Source organism: Lissotriton helveticus, chromosome 7 (genome assembly GCF_964261635.1).
Source record: "Lissotriton helveticus chromosome 7, aLisHel1.1, whole genome shotgun sequence".
Lineage (NCBI taxonomy): Eukaryota > Metazoa > Chordata > Amphibia > Caudata > Salamandridae > Lissotriton > Lissotriton helveticus.
Window position 1 is genome coordinate 214,966,319 of NC_136068.1, and position 13,805 is coordinate 214,980,123.

A 13,805-nucleotide genomic window follows, 5' to 3' on the forward strand; every position below is an offset into this window, starting at 1 on the left:
AATACATAACGGATCACGTCATTAGCTCTAAAGTAACATAGTTAGAGGATGATATTGTACTTTTTGTATTGTATAGCCCCTGTGATGTGCTGATTGGCGGTGTCAATGTAGATATAATCATTATTTGCATTGCTGTACCGGTCCTGCGCGGATTCCATAGCGCCGACTACGTGTAAATTGACTACATGCTCTCGGCGACCGGGATACAACAATGTGTCTTCAATATTACCACATTTCAGACCTGCAGCCAGACTGAGAGGCAAAATCGTGACATTTTCTAAGTTGCAGCTCAAAAGGAACTACACGTTCTGCATGAAAAGTCACCCTCGGTCATTGGAATGTGTCTGCTACAGCCAGAAAATCCTCCGGGGGAGCAGGGAGTGTGGGAACTGAGTGGCTTCTTTGCCTAAACTTGAAACTTTAACAAAGGGGTAGACAGGAGACAGCCCGACCCCCAGACTTACTGCGTTCCCCCGCCCCCCGGAGCCAGGCAGAAGTTTACTTCTCTGAAGGGCGGCAGCGGCCCCTTTAAGAGAGCCGGAGCCCGGCTCTGAGATTGGCAGGCCGGGGGACCAGTCGGCTGCGAGGGGGCGGGGTCGGGAAGTCTCACACGTCACGGCTGCCCGTCTGCCTCCACATCCCCTTCTATGAAGCTGGATCTCCTTGGACTTGAATGAGGGGGAAGCAGGAGCCGGAGACGGGCTGAGCCGGGACAGGGACGCAGAGCAGCGACGGCCGAGGCTGCCCCCGGTGCCCCAGCTCAGAGGGGTGGATCGGGGCGGCTTTCGCCGGGGCTCCCTCAGTCCCAGAGGCAGAGGGGGGTACGCTTGTACCCGGGGCTGCCCCCGACCTATTGTCCCCCGTCCCCCCGGGTCTGCGGGGCGCAGTCCAGGGCGGCCCGAGCCATTGCCCCCCCAGGACTGGGGGAGCAGTGAGTCCAGGGCAGCCTTCGCATTGCCCCCCCTGGACTTGGGGGCACAGTGAACCCAGGGCGGCCGAGGGGCACACGGCGAGTCAGAGGCGGCGCCGGCACTTTACACCACACTTGTACCGAGAGACCGCCGGGTTCCTGGGCTGGATCCCGGCCCCACGGTGATGTAGGGGCTGGCGCCCTCTCGATGGGCTGCTGCCGGGCTCCGGAGACCCCCCCGCCGCGCCTCGAGCCCCCCGCTTCTCGCCGTGCCTGCTTTGTAAATGTATAACTTGATGGGTCTGAACAGCACAGCCGCTGCCATTCAGCCCAATGTCTCCTGCACATGCAACTGCAAGCGCTCGCTGTTCCAGAGGATGGAGATCTGTAAGTACCGATCAATGTCTGTGTGTCTGTCCCCTGTGTGTCTGTCTGTCCGGCTGCCCTCTCTCCGGGGATGGGGGGATATCTCTTCTAAGAAGAAGCGGGGAAGGCTGTACTTGCTCCAGGTCTTCTTGGCTTCTGGCCCTGGAAAAACTTTCCGACTTATTAAAATGTTCCTCGAGCAGTTTCTTAGGCAGCCGTGTCTTGGGATGGGGGCGCTGCGCGTACACGGAGCTCGGGAGCACCAACATGGCTGTCGGGGGAAGGAAGGGCCCGGGAGGGGGGGCAGATTGCTTCCACTCCTGGTGGGAAAAGCGCCTTATGGGACTCATGGACACAATCTGGTGTTTTACCCCCGTTAGCAACCCCAAGCTTGGAAGCGGTCATTGAATTCCTAGAAACAATCTTGCTCGCAGATGTACAACCATTGTTGAAACAGTTAGAAAAACTCATTTTTCTTGCAAATAAGACAGTTTTGGAAGGGTAGAAATGGGAGTCCCTTGTAAGGAATGATTGGTTCCTTGGAAAGAAAGTGTCTTTAGAGTCCAAAGGAATTGAGTTTTTGGTAAAGGGCGGTGTATACTGGTTGAGTTCCGCTACCAGATAATAAAGTGTTTTCTTAGCACCTTTTTAATAAATTATTTTACAGTCATTAGTGGCGCTCTTGGTGCCTCTTTTTGAGTCCTTTGGTGGGTAAATGGCTTTTGGAGGTTCTGTTAGGAAAGTTCTTTACCTATTTTCAGGAGAAACGCCACAGAAAACAATTTTATGAAAGCAGAACTTTAAAAAGGGAAGTGCGCCTGAACTGAACCGCTGAAGGGGACGTCCTGTTTGGTTGTCTGACACGAAGTTTTCAGTAACTGGATTTTTGTTCCTCTTAGGAAAGTACGTTAGAGCCCTTTTAAGTGACTTCCAACATTTAAATGTGAACGGAGCATAGGCACCGAGACACCTTTTTTTGTGGCAGCATATTTCCTTCCCAGGTTCTCGACACATTTTGTGTGTTTTCCGAGGTCAGTGCCCTGTGAGCTCCCGGGGGGGGGGGTGTTTATGCTGCTGGCTGGAGCTTCTCTCTGCGGGGAGGCGGCCGTCTCTTCCACCTCCCTGGGCAGACCCATGCTCGGCTAACAGCTGTGCTTTTTACAGCCGAGGGGGGCGGGGGAGGGGCAGACACCGGGTCATTGGTCAGGTTCACCGTGGGGTTAGCTGGTCGGTTTCGTTCTACGGATGGGTCACTTGCGTTCCTGTCACTTTCAGCAGGGAAGGGGCTCCCTGGTCACTTCCTGGAGGCTGGGGAGGGTTATGCCGCTGGCCACTTGCTGGAATGGTCCTGGTTACTTCTGGGGCTGTGTTTGGAAGTTACTTCTCCCCACATCCCTGTTTAGAAGAATTCACGGTGTTCCTACTTCCTCGTTAGAAGCCCCTTTGTAGCAGCCACCCACGTATCAAGCCTCGTGCCCGGACAGGGGTTCTACCTTCCTGCTCCCCTCACAGGCTTGGGGTCTCTCTAGATCCAGTCACCGTTCCTGGACTGGGCTCTCTCGCACAGGCATCCCATAGCAGCAGTCTTCTGTCCCGGGTTAGCTCTACCATTAGCCCCACTCGCTGTAATGGGCTATCACATCTGGGTTAGCAGTCCATTCGTGTCCTATCACGGATCAGCCTATAGTATTCCTTATATCCCGGCCCTGTCGCGGTTTAGCAGCCCTCTACAGTCCTATCATGGATGGTATTATATGTATACCCCGGGCTAGCAGCTTTTGGTCTTGTCTCGAGTTAGCAGTTCCTCTTAACCTGTCACAGCATAGAGTGTGTTTTAGTCCCATCAGCGTCTCCCGTGTGCGGCTCTAGTCTGGTTCATGGATGGGGGGCTTCACACTCCATTCTATTCCGTGGTACATATTCCCTCATGGTTTTATCCCGGGTTAACAGCCGCGTCATAGAGTTTATCTTACATTAACACGCTGCCTCGCTAAATTCTATCCATACCGAGTAATGAGAGACCCCTTGTCCCGGGTTAGCTTCTCCCCCTAAACCTAACCCGTGTCACCAGTCTCCTTCATTCATATCCCGGGTTAGCAGTTCTGTTAGTCCTCCCCACCCCCTTATTCCTGTCCCGAGTTAGCAGTCCAAATTATTCCTATACCGGTTTAGCTGGCCAGTTTAGCTATTTTAACACTGCCAGGTTCCCTGGTCCTCTTTGGTTTTACCCCGAGTTATACATAACTTTTGGTCCTATCCCGGGCGAGCTGCGCTTCTCACTCCCGTTCAGTAGCCCCCTTAGCCGACCCGTCCCCAGAAGTCCCTTTCCCGGACCAGCACTCCCTCTTTCCTTCACCCGGTGTTAGTCGCTCCCCCGCCACCACGCTAGGTTTTGAATTAAACCACCTATCTGAAGGGAATTGTGCATGGCGCTGCTGCTCTGTTCCCCACTCCAGCAGCCCCCGTGCCACCCGCAGCCTCACTGGGATTGTGCAACAAACATCTCGTGCCCCACGGGAAGAGAACGCTAACATCGCATTCAGTGTGTGCAGCTTTGAGCGCTAAGAAGCTATGTAGCGCCTTGCCTCCTCCCACAAGTAAACACGAGTGCTCGCCTCCCTCCAGGTGCAGACTAAACAGTCCCGAGCAGCAGCCGTCGCCGCTTCCTCCGGGATGCCGGCGTCTAGCCAGCCAGCCTCAGGGCAGCGAGAGGTGACTCACTGAAGTGGTGAGATAAGAGCGTTCTTCAGCTCTGGGAAACACGGTGTCACTGACCCGTTGCCCTCTGTACACGGCTGGAGGCGCCCCGCCCGTGCACAAGCGCTTGTCACTGTTCATAAGAAACTGGTAGGATGCCAGGGGCTAACAAGAGGGTGAGGGTCTCCTAAAGTCAGGTGTGCCATCCTTTTCCTCGTCTTAGTTAGGCGTGGATGTACAGAGTAATAGGCGACCACAGGGCCATTAAGAGGGGTCGCCGACTGCAACGTCACGAGCTTGTCTCAACTTGTCTACTTTTGAGTGTCTATAAGTATCCGACAGTATAGTTCAGTTCACTTGCCGTCTGCTGCTGGAGGCTTTGCGCAGCCCGAAGCACCAGGCACGCAGTCCAACGGCAAACACTCCGCTTTTCATCTTCCCAAGGCCGATACAATGAGTACCACTCAGTGGGGCAAAAAGTGACACCTATTGTTTTGCGTGCCTTTAAACTGTAGTTTGCTGAAGTAAATTATGTGGAAGGAAACAGGTTTTTTTATTGATTGCGGTCAGAGGTTCCTGTTACTTCTGTCACGTTAAACGAGTGATCTTGTAATATGCATCAAAGCCAAACGCCTGCAAGCCTGGAATGCTGCATACATTTTGCAAAAAACAGGGAACCCTGGGTAGTTAACATTAAAGTATATACTGTTCTCTTAGGAGACTACCGTCACACCATTGCATTACTCCATCAGTGGGACATTTGTCTGCTTAGGGCTTGATAGAGGAAGACAAGAAACATGTGGACCACAGTGAGCAGTTAATACAATATATTTCTGAATCCCTGCTAAATTACACAGCTCACATGCCCTCCCTGATTGCTCTGCATAGAAGGTTCTTTTCTCCCACTCCCTGCACACAAGGCAGCGCAGCGCCTCTTTCCACATCTGGAATTACTTTGTGTAGACGCTGCCTAGGGGACTGCATGCATTTCCAAATCTTTCAGTTTTGTTGAACTCAATATGGTCTCTTTCGTCTTTTTTCTACTTATTGTCACACGCTATGTCACTGTCATCCGGTATTTATCTGCAGGGGGTCCTTCTGTGACGCACACAAGCACCTTTATGGCATTTTGTGCCCCAACAGTCGTCCCTGCATGTCTCCAGCTTCCTTGCGTGGAGACAGTACAAGCAATTTCCAGCCTAGCCCTGTCTGCTGCCACAACTCAGACACAAGCAGTCATGGCAACTGTTAGCAGGCACTGCCCAGCCACAAGTAAATCTGACACCACACAAAGTGCCTCTCAATAGACAGCTGCCTGCTTGACAGATGGTGTGGGACTCCTAGCTTATGCAGATGTGCAGGTGCATTGACAAACTTATTCCACTTTGTAATGAAATTACATTGTCACTGACATACAAAAGTACCTGCAATCATTTAGGACCCATACTTGACAGTGTCCAGGTCTCCAAGGCAGTTGGATCAAACATACACGCTATATCTTTGGGACTCCCCCCAAGATATCTTGGGGGGCAAATTCCCCCTTTTGACCAAGTGTTCTTCTGCACTGTGTGGAGTTTGCCAGTCAACACATCTTTGCGTACTCTTGTTTATGTTTTTGTGCCATTTCCTAGACTCTGTCGATCAGTGTAGCCCTGCTTACCTCCATTTCATCCCTTTCCCCCTCAGCCCCTGCGTCACACAAAGGCATCCCTTGAAATGGTTCTTTTTCTAAAGTAATATTTTCTTCAGAAATATCTAAACTCACTACAGGTAATCTTACTCCTTCAACACACCACCTTTTCTTTGACTGACACAGAAGGTTGCCATGGATCATCTGAATAGGCGGCTGAAACATGTTCACACCACATGCAAAAGAATGTGTGTCCTTCATGACCCCCCCCCTCCCCTATTTCCTAGTATTTTGCTTCTGAGTTCTGTTAGCCAGCTCCATAGACTGGATTATGTTGTTTTTCCCCGTTTGTTGGCAGCCACGTCTCTTCCATTGAATTCCACTGACCTTCATTTTATGAGAGCCAAAAGTTGCCCCAGGCTAGTTAACATTTTTTTTACTAGCCCTGGGCAAGTGGATCTCGCCCAACACTGCCCACGTCAACCGCCCATAGTTGGGTGGCATGAAGGGGAGGTTTGGGGTCTCTGCTCCCCCTCTTCTCAATAAATTAATTCACCCTCCCTCCCACATTAAACAAAAATCCCCTTTGGCATCCTATCTGCTGGGCACAGTGCAGGGGATTGTATGGCCTCCGATGCAAAAACTGTAGGTTGTGTGTTGCAGGCAGACATAAACTCCATTTAACCCCAATCATGTCCAGGCAAAGCTGAGCAGCGTTTTACCTGCTTGTAAGAAAGTGAATGAATGGGGTCTTTCATCCTCTGTGAAATGTTTCCATACTCTCCCAGCCCTACTTCCAGATATTCAAATGTGCAACTGTTCTCGACTTTTCATTAGCCAGGAAATGAGTCGAATGGAAAGCAAAATTCAGAAATGTGTGTTGGTAGCAATAAAACATAACCTTCAAACCTGCAGGGCACCAAGCATGTTGTTTAAACATATTTTTCCACCAGCCATCATTCACTCATTTGCTGTGCAATGTATTTTTGTAGCGTTTGCAACTGTATGACTGTTCCTTTATGTAGGTATTGTTTTACTTCAGCTTTGCACATTACATTACTCTTTTTTTCATACTGATCTTAAGTGCTGATGTTCAAAGTTGCAGTAGTCCATATAGCGGTTCTATTAGCTTGGTGCAAATGAACTGCATTCTGCAATTTATAGTACTGTAAAAGAGACCAGAGTCCTTTAATCCAAGCTTTCTTTTGGGACGTTCGTTTTGTGTCGCACATGGAATTAAAATCTTTGGTTTCGATGTGCACATATGCATTTTATAAAAGTTTTCACTTCAACACCAGACAAATGAGATCATCCTCAGCGAAGCCACCCCTCCCTCCCCCCTACCCTCTCTACTTCTCGCCCAGACGAGTATTTTGTTCCTTGGCACATCAAAGTGGCGCATAGCACAAACGCACCTCTGCAGCAGGAGACCTGATCCCCTGAGGTGTGCACCACAATATCGAGCTGCGTAATGTTGTCCCACCAATTCACAGTAGCAATTACCACTGCATCTTAACTATAACTGTCGATTTAGTCTTTTTAACACCATGATTATGTACCTTGAAAGATATGTATATTTTCAAGGTACATGTGGGGTTAAGGATAGTAAGTCTGTATCTCTGCATGATACAGCCTGAATTCAATATTTTGGCAGGACCATGTAAAAAACTCGATAACGTGGATATTACCCAGGACGTTGGATTTTTTTTTTACTGCTGCAGTCTGAGATTTGAGGTCGCACCATTCTCCCGGTAGACTAAATGTTATCATTTGTGAAGACATTAGCCCCTCCCCCCTTTGCATTGAGGTGTCCAAGCTGCCATAATTGACAGCACTTGGACACTGGCTTGTCCCCTCGTTTCCCCATCGTGACACGTCCAATACAGGGATCTGCGTTCGACCTCAAGGTCACAGGTCCTAATCCTGACGGGCCCTGTCAGCATTTCATCCTTCTAAGGTGGTTCAAATGAATATCTTTGAGCCGCAATACACATCCTTGAACTGCACCGAGGGCCCTCTGGTAGAAAACGTCCTCTGTATCGACATGCCTGCCCTGTTACATGAAAACCCCGACATCTCTATTTGTTGCCAGGCTGTGACATGCTCTCTAGTGCGTCTGGCACGTTTACGACGTCTCGCGCCTCCCGCGCGAGGACAGCGCGCGCTGCTCGGTGGCAGTGGGGCCCTCGGTGTGTTTGTTAATGGCGCGAGCCGGCGTGCAGACGTCACCCCGTGGAAAGTTTCCCTATTGATTGGCTGAACCTGAGGTAGACCGGTGTAAGGGCAGCCGCGGTGCAGCACGAGCCCCAGGTGGGTGGGTTCGAGACTCCTGTCACCCACCGCCATGCAGAAAACGTCGATATATTTAGGGCACGGTTAACCCCACGAAGAGGCGGCGCCTTCATGAACCAGCCAACGCCATACGTTGTGAGATAATTAACTTTACAAGTTACTGGGGTGGGGGGAGGAGTGTTTATTCTCAATAATATATTCCTGTGTGTGGGGAATTGAGCGCCCCTCCTCCGGTGGGGAGTACAGAGAGCCGCACAGTGAGGCATTTGTTTCAGGCTGAATGGTCTGGCGGGCCCATTGACTGCTAGGGGCTGTCTGACTTGCTGCCCTGCCAGCTCACAGGCGGCCATGATAACCGCGCCAGACTGGGCCAAGGCAGGTCAAAGGGTGAGTCTGGTGTTTGCCCAATCTGGCAATGGCTCATTGTGCCACTAAGACAATGCCAGGCTAGACACGACAGCTCGGTGGAGGCAGACGAGGCTGTCTCCCTGCCCCCCGCACAGTCAAACTACCCATGCCTCTTTAAATCTCTCTCCTGCAAAACAGAGGTGCTTCAGAGCACCAATGGAGCCCCAGCAATTGCTTGTTGGGGATCGAAGTGTCCCCCAACCTTAAGTTATCCCGTACTTTGGCAAACAGTGTATTCCAGAATAACCCACTGGAAGTAGCCCTGTGGCGGCCCCATGTACAGGTGTTAATGCCATGTATCGCCCCTTGTGCACCATTCTGGGAAGAAGTCACGTGACACTGAAATGGGGTCCTCCAGAGACAGTTCGTGGTGCACCTCCTTTCGACCTGTGTGAATGAAGCACTGGCTTCAAGTTGTGCAACGTAGATCGGAATCCAAGCCAGATTTTCAGTTCATCCACATGAAGCACATTTCCATACAATTTAATATAAATGGGTAAACATTTTGGTAGTTTTGAGTTTGGTTGTAATCCTGCCTTGGCTCCGGCATCCTGGACCTACGTTGGACAGCTTTGCCTCTGTTCTGTCTGTTTCTGTAGTAGCCAACTCAGCCGTAGTGATACATGACACCACCTGCGGTGACAGTGCAAATGAACCTATGCTTTAGATTAACATGCATTACTTTCAAAGAGTTTTTTTCTCAAGAAACAATCTTGCCCTCACTACCTAATTGTGTCCCACCGTCGAATGGCATCTGTGTTTGCATCAGTTCTGAATGTCATGACAAACCACAAGAGGCAAAAGCACCACTTGCAGGAAAAAACATCAAAAAATTGTAGCACACTAACGATAAGAGACAGCACTGTAGTCTCCCTGGGTGGGAACATTACTCATAGACCATGGCACTGCTAAGCAAATCTAGGTGCTTAGAATATTTATTTCCTACATACCATTAATTTTTGTACTTTGAAGCATTTGTTTAGAGTGTACAACAACAAAAGGTTTTTTTTGGGTTCCAGTATAGCCTGATACGTGCAGAAAAGCCCTTCAACGCCTTGTTAGGCTAGTAAGCGCTATATAAATACAATTATAACTTTATATGATTCTTCCAAAATACCTCATCTACTGGCCATACCGAATTGGCCTACATTAGCACGATTACTTCAAGAATATGTTCAAGGTAATAAACAGGCATCATATTCATGTTCAATGTTCCTGTAAAGACATCAAGTCAATGTTCAAGTGTTCGTACAGAGGCATCGGGTCCCTTTTCTGGTGCTCTTGTAGAGACGTCAAGTGTTCCTACCGAGGCATCAGGTCCATGTTCAGTTGTTCCTATAGAGACATGAAATCAGTGTTCACTCTTGACCTGCAGTTGTCTAGCAAACTTTGCACTTCTGGTGTGCACCTTTGTGGAGCATTTGTTGGTTGTACAATCTCAAAGACCTCTGAAGTGGCCATCAGCCAAAATAGACACCCCACGATACATAGTAAATAAATATCATACAGCTTATAACTCATCTACTTTACTGCAGTTGTTATGAATATTATATTTTTTCACAGACTTTTCTTGAGATCTTTTTTTCATTGGAGAAAATGCTTTGAAGTTCATGTGGGGCTACATACAAATCAAAAATGAAAATAAATAAATAATCCAGGAGTGGTATCCCTCTCTTTTTTTATTTTTTTTGTGGGACCCAAAGATGCAGCTCGGATAAAATGAAATCGAGGCCCTTCGGGTTGTTGTTTTTCAGCCCATATAGGGCACAGATAGTATTGCGGTCCCTGTCCCTCTGAATAGTTGCCACCAACCAGCGGACGCCCCATATCTGTTTTTTGTCGCAAACCCTCACCGGCTATCACGTGCCACAAAATGAAGATGGCAACTCGCGGTTAGTTGGTGAATCCATCCAACTACGGAATGCATGCCTAACCCAGTTCTCTGACAGTGACCCTAGACCCCCCTCTGCCTACAAATCTTGCCATCTGGAGGGTGTCTGGGGCTTCAGGATTGTCTGTTTCCGGATCTGCACCCCAGCCGCCAGCCTGGGGCATAATGTTTGGCAGCAACGGGCACAGTGACTGGCTCCAGCTGGAGCTCAGCTGGTGGAGCACGGTAGAATGCTGTTGGATCCTGGTCGACCGAAATAGCCGTGGCTGGTGGCTCATCGATGCATGTTTGTATTGGAGGGAGCGTGGAGCCATGGTCTCGCAGCCCTTGGGGAACTTGGCTTTGGGCAGCCTCATAGGTACTCTCCCTTTCGACTTAAAGTGGGGAGGACAGCATCTGCCGGTAACTGGGGTTACTTTGTGGCAGGACTCTTTCTTCAGCCACCAACCACATTGCCAGTTTAGCTGTGGGGCGGCTGCCCTGTTTGATGCCATGTTGCTGGCTGGAAGGCAAGCCTTTAGGCTGCAGGCTGCCATGGTAGAGCCTGCCCTGAATGGGAGGAAGGCTCCGGTTCCACTGTGGGCTGCCTCTCAAGCAGCAACCAGAATACAGGTCAGGATGCCTGCCAAGGTTGGACCAAGGGGGAGGTGGGTCGATCAGGAGCAGACACCTCCCCAAAGTTGGAAAAAAGTATTGGTTACCTGTCAAGTTGAATGACGATAGTATGAGTATCTGTAGTGGGATAAAAAGGGGGGGGACACATGCCCTCCCACAAACACCCAGTAGAGGGCAGAGGATTTCTCTGTTGTAACCACCTTGGGAGTTAATCCCGATTGAGTAGGCATTCGGGGATACTACTGTGACATGTCCAGCTGGACCTGACGGACTGTTTGTTACCCTGCTCACAACGTACAATGGATTTGTTTTTGACTGTGGGCCCGCCTTCAACTGTGTCTGCTGTGGTAATGATATAGGGCAGATCGATCCACCGATAACTGCCTCTCCTCTTTCTGGCCCAACAGAAGTTACATCTGGCACTAAGGAGCTGACTGCCTCTATCTCCGTTTTGTTTCCCCACCTGGATCTGCCTGAGGAGCTTATGGCTCCTGGGAACTCTCCTTATTCTGAAGTAGGGCCCTCAGTGGCTCACTTGATCTTAATACCGCAATCCATGCCACAATCCCTCCAGGTCCTCCAGCTTCTGTACCTGGGCTGCTCGCAGCCAGCCGCAACAGAGGAGGGCCAATTGGCGTTTTTCTCTTTTTCGGATCTTTCTGACAGTGGTTGGAACGAGGTCCTGGATCAAACGGCTCAATCAGTATTGGCATCTACCGCCAGCAGCAATCGCTCCGATCTTTCAAATAAGACATCCAGGTGCTCTGATCTTTTCACTATTTCATCTCAACGAAGGAGCAGGCGTGGCGGGAGTAGTGGAAGCATACCATTCGGCTCTCTGAAAAACAGTGGAAGCAAAGACCTCAGGGATTACTTAGCATGAATTGCAGCTCACCCTGTTATCAAGGGTGGAAGATTTGGAGAACAGATCATGTCAAAATATTCATTGGGTCCTTAAAGGCCTGGAAGGGGTGGATAGAGATGATTCCCCCCCCCCTCTGCTTGTTGTTCACCTGTTCCGCTAGTTCTTCCCCACTTTGAGTGGCTGGAACATGGATTGCAGAAGGATGGTGGATTGGGACTATTGGCCTGTCCTACAGCACATTTGGGGCAATATTTCTGGCCATGTGATTTGGAGCAAATGTGTTTATGGTGATGTTTATGGTGAAAGAAACATGTATATCTTGGTCTGGCAGTATATTTATGGATATGGTATATTACAATCTATAAGGTGGAGGAGTAGCTTGTGGACTTCGTGTTGTGATGGCAAAAGTTAGCAATGGTGGCAATCCTGGTGAGCTGCTGCATATCCTATCATGGAACATCAGTGGGGTTAAGTCGCCACATAAGCACAAACTTGTACAGGAAGAACTGAACACGCTTGGACCACAAATCCTCTGTCTTCAGGAGTCTCATCTGGCGTCTCGGACAAATGGTTCATTGTTAAAAGAACTTGGCTATCAGACTCTATCCATTTCTTGTTTTACTTCCGCCCAGAGGGGGGGAGGTGCATTCCTGGCACATGATCGAAAGGCTCTTTTTAAGACCTGTTTAAAAAGCTTTATGCTATTGGTGCCATCCAATGCCATCTTTCAAAAAGAGCAAAGCAGTGCCAATAACCCACCTGCCTGGTGCATCCTGTACCCTCAAAGAGCGATCTCTGAAATCCTATTCTTCCAACATAGTGCCTCTTGGTTCCAGCCAGTCCCTCGAGATTGAAACAACTGTCAGATGTTATGACTCCCCATACCACTTTGCCCTCCACATTTTGAAACCTTATGATGAATTTTGCCGAAGGGTGGTGGTTCCCCTTGATTGTCTTGCTACAGTAAAGACGCTGATCACTCTTAAGACAGGTGCTCTGCATTTCTTCGCCTCTCCAAATGATTAAATGGTACAAAGTACCTACTTGCATTGTGAGGCATCACCGTAGCAATTTTAGAAGAGTTGTTTGACAGCTTGAAGGGGACCCCATGTTGACGGTCACATGTCTTACAGTAGTCTGTGCCGTCCACACATTTCATAGTCTCCTATGTGACAGCAAATATCAAAATCTTCCAGTCAGCCAGTTTCTGCTCTGCAGAAGCGACTTGAATGTGCCATTTGATTTTGCTGAAAGATTGGAGTGGAACCTGGGGGAAGCAGCTTAGACTCCACCAGAATTTGTTTTTTTTTAAATCAAACCGGTAGGGACCAAGTCTACTATGGAGTAGGAAGAGAGAGCAACTAAACACCAATTGGTACAGAAACCCCACAGGTGCATTTTGTTGCTTGCACAAGATCACACAGAGTGGAAATTGAAAGTTGGAAACATAAGATCTGACTTAGACAGACTCCAAACTGTGCTCTACAGCAAGGGTTGATAATTGGACCTGGAGGAGACCGGTTTTGATGCACCCAATTAACAGCAGTAGACGGTCTAATGTGTTTTGAAATGGCGAAAAACCAGGAGTATTGTGATCCAGTATCCCCATGGGCAGCAGAAACGGGTGAGCTCCCAAGTTTCTCAATGCCAGACTAGAGAACGTCATCCATGTCTATGGATATTTTTGCAGTCTGTATTTCTAGCCCTGTGCAGACCATAATACACCCAGAATTAAAAGTAGAAGAAGGACCAGAAACACTGAGGACTGGATGTGCTATTTACACATAGAAACTGAAAACCTAGTAGATCTGAAAAGACTATGAAGTACCACCATTGATTGGTGCTTTCACACATTGGGCCTGGGTGACAGGTCATCACACTGAACATTTCCCTGCGTGTTCCTTTGGTAACTATATGAAACCTTTTTGTTCAGGCCATGATCTGTCAAAATGTCTGCCCTCCATTTGCGCCCAGCAGCGAAGCATTTGTGTGGCCGTTTTTTGTGATCTTGTGTCTTCTTATGGGTCTTTGTGATGGCGTTTTAAATTCTTTGTCTGCGGCGGCCTTGATGTAGCGCTGGCTCATATCCCCCAAAAATGGCAGTCTGTGTTTTCTCTTGGGACTCTTGGTC

The 13,805-nt window shown here is 49.2% G+C and overlaps 1 protein-coding gene across 1 annotated transcript in view; it reads left to right on the forward strand.

Annotated features, from left to right (window-relative positions):
• Window positions 1–629: 629 nt before the first annotated feature.
• PMEPA1 (prostate transmembrane protein, androgen induced 1) overlaps window positions 630–13,805 on the forward strand; it is an 87,359-nt gene continuing 74,183 nt past the window's right edge. The window contains exon 1 of the mRNA XM_078651962.1: window positions 630–1,297. Coding sequence (XP_078508088.1) covers window positions 1,195–1,297 — 103 coding nt within the window. The 5' untranslated portion in view covers window positions 630–1,194. The remainder of the gene's footprint in view (window positions 1,298–13,805) is intronic.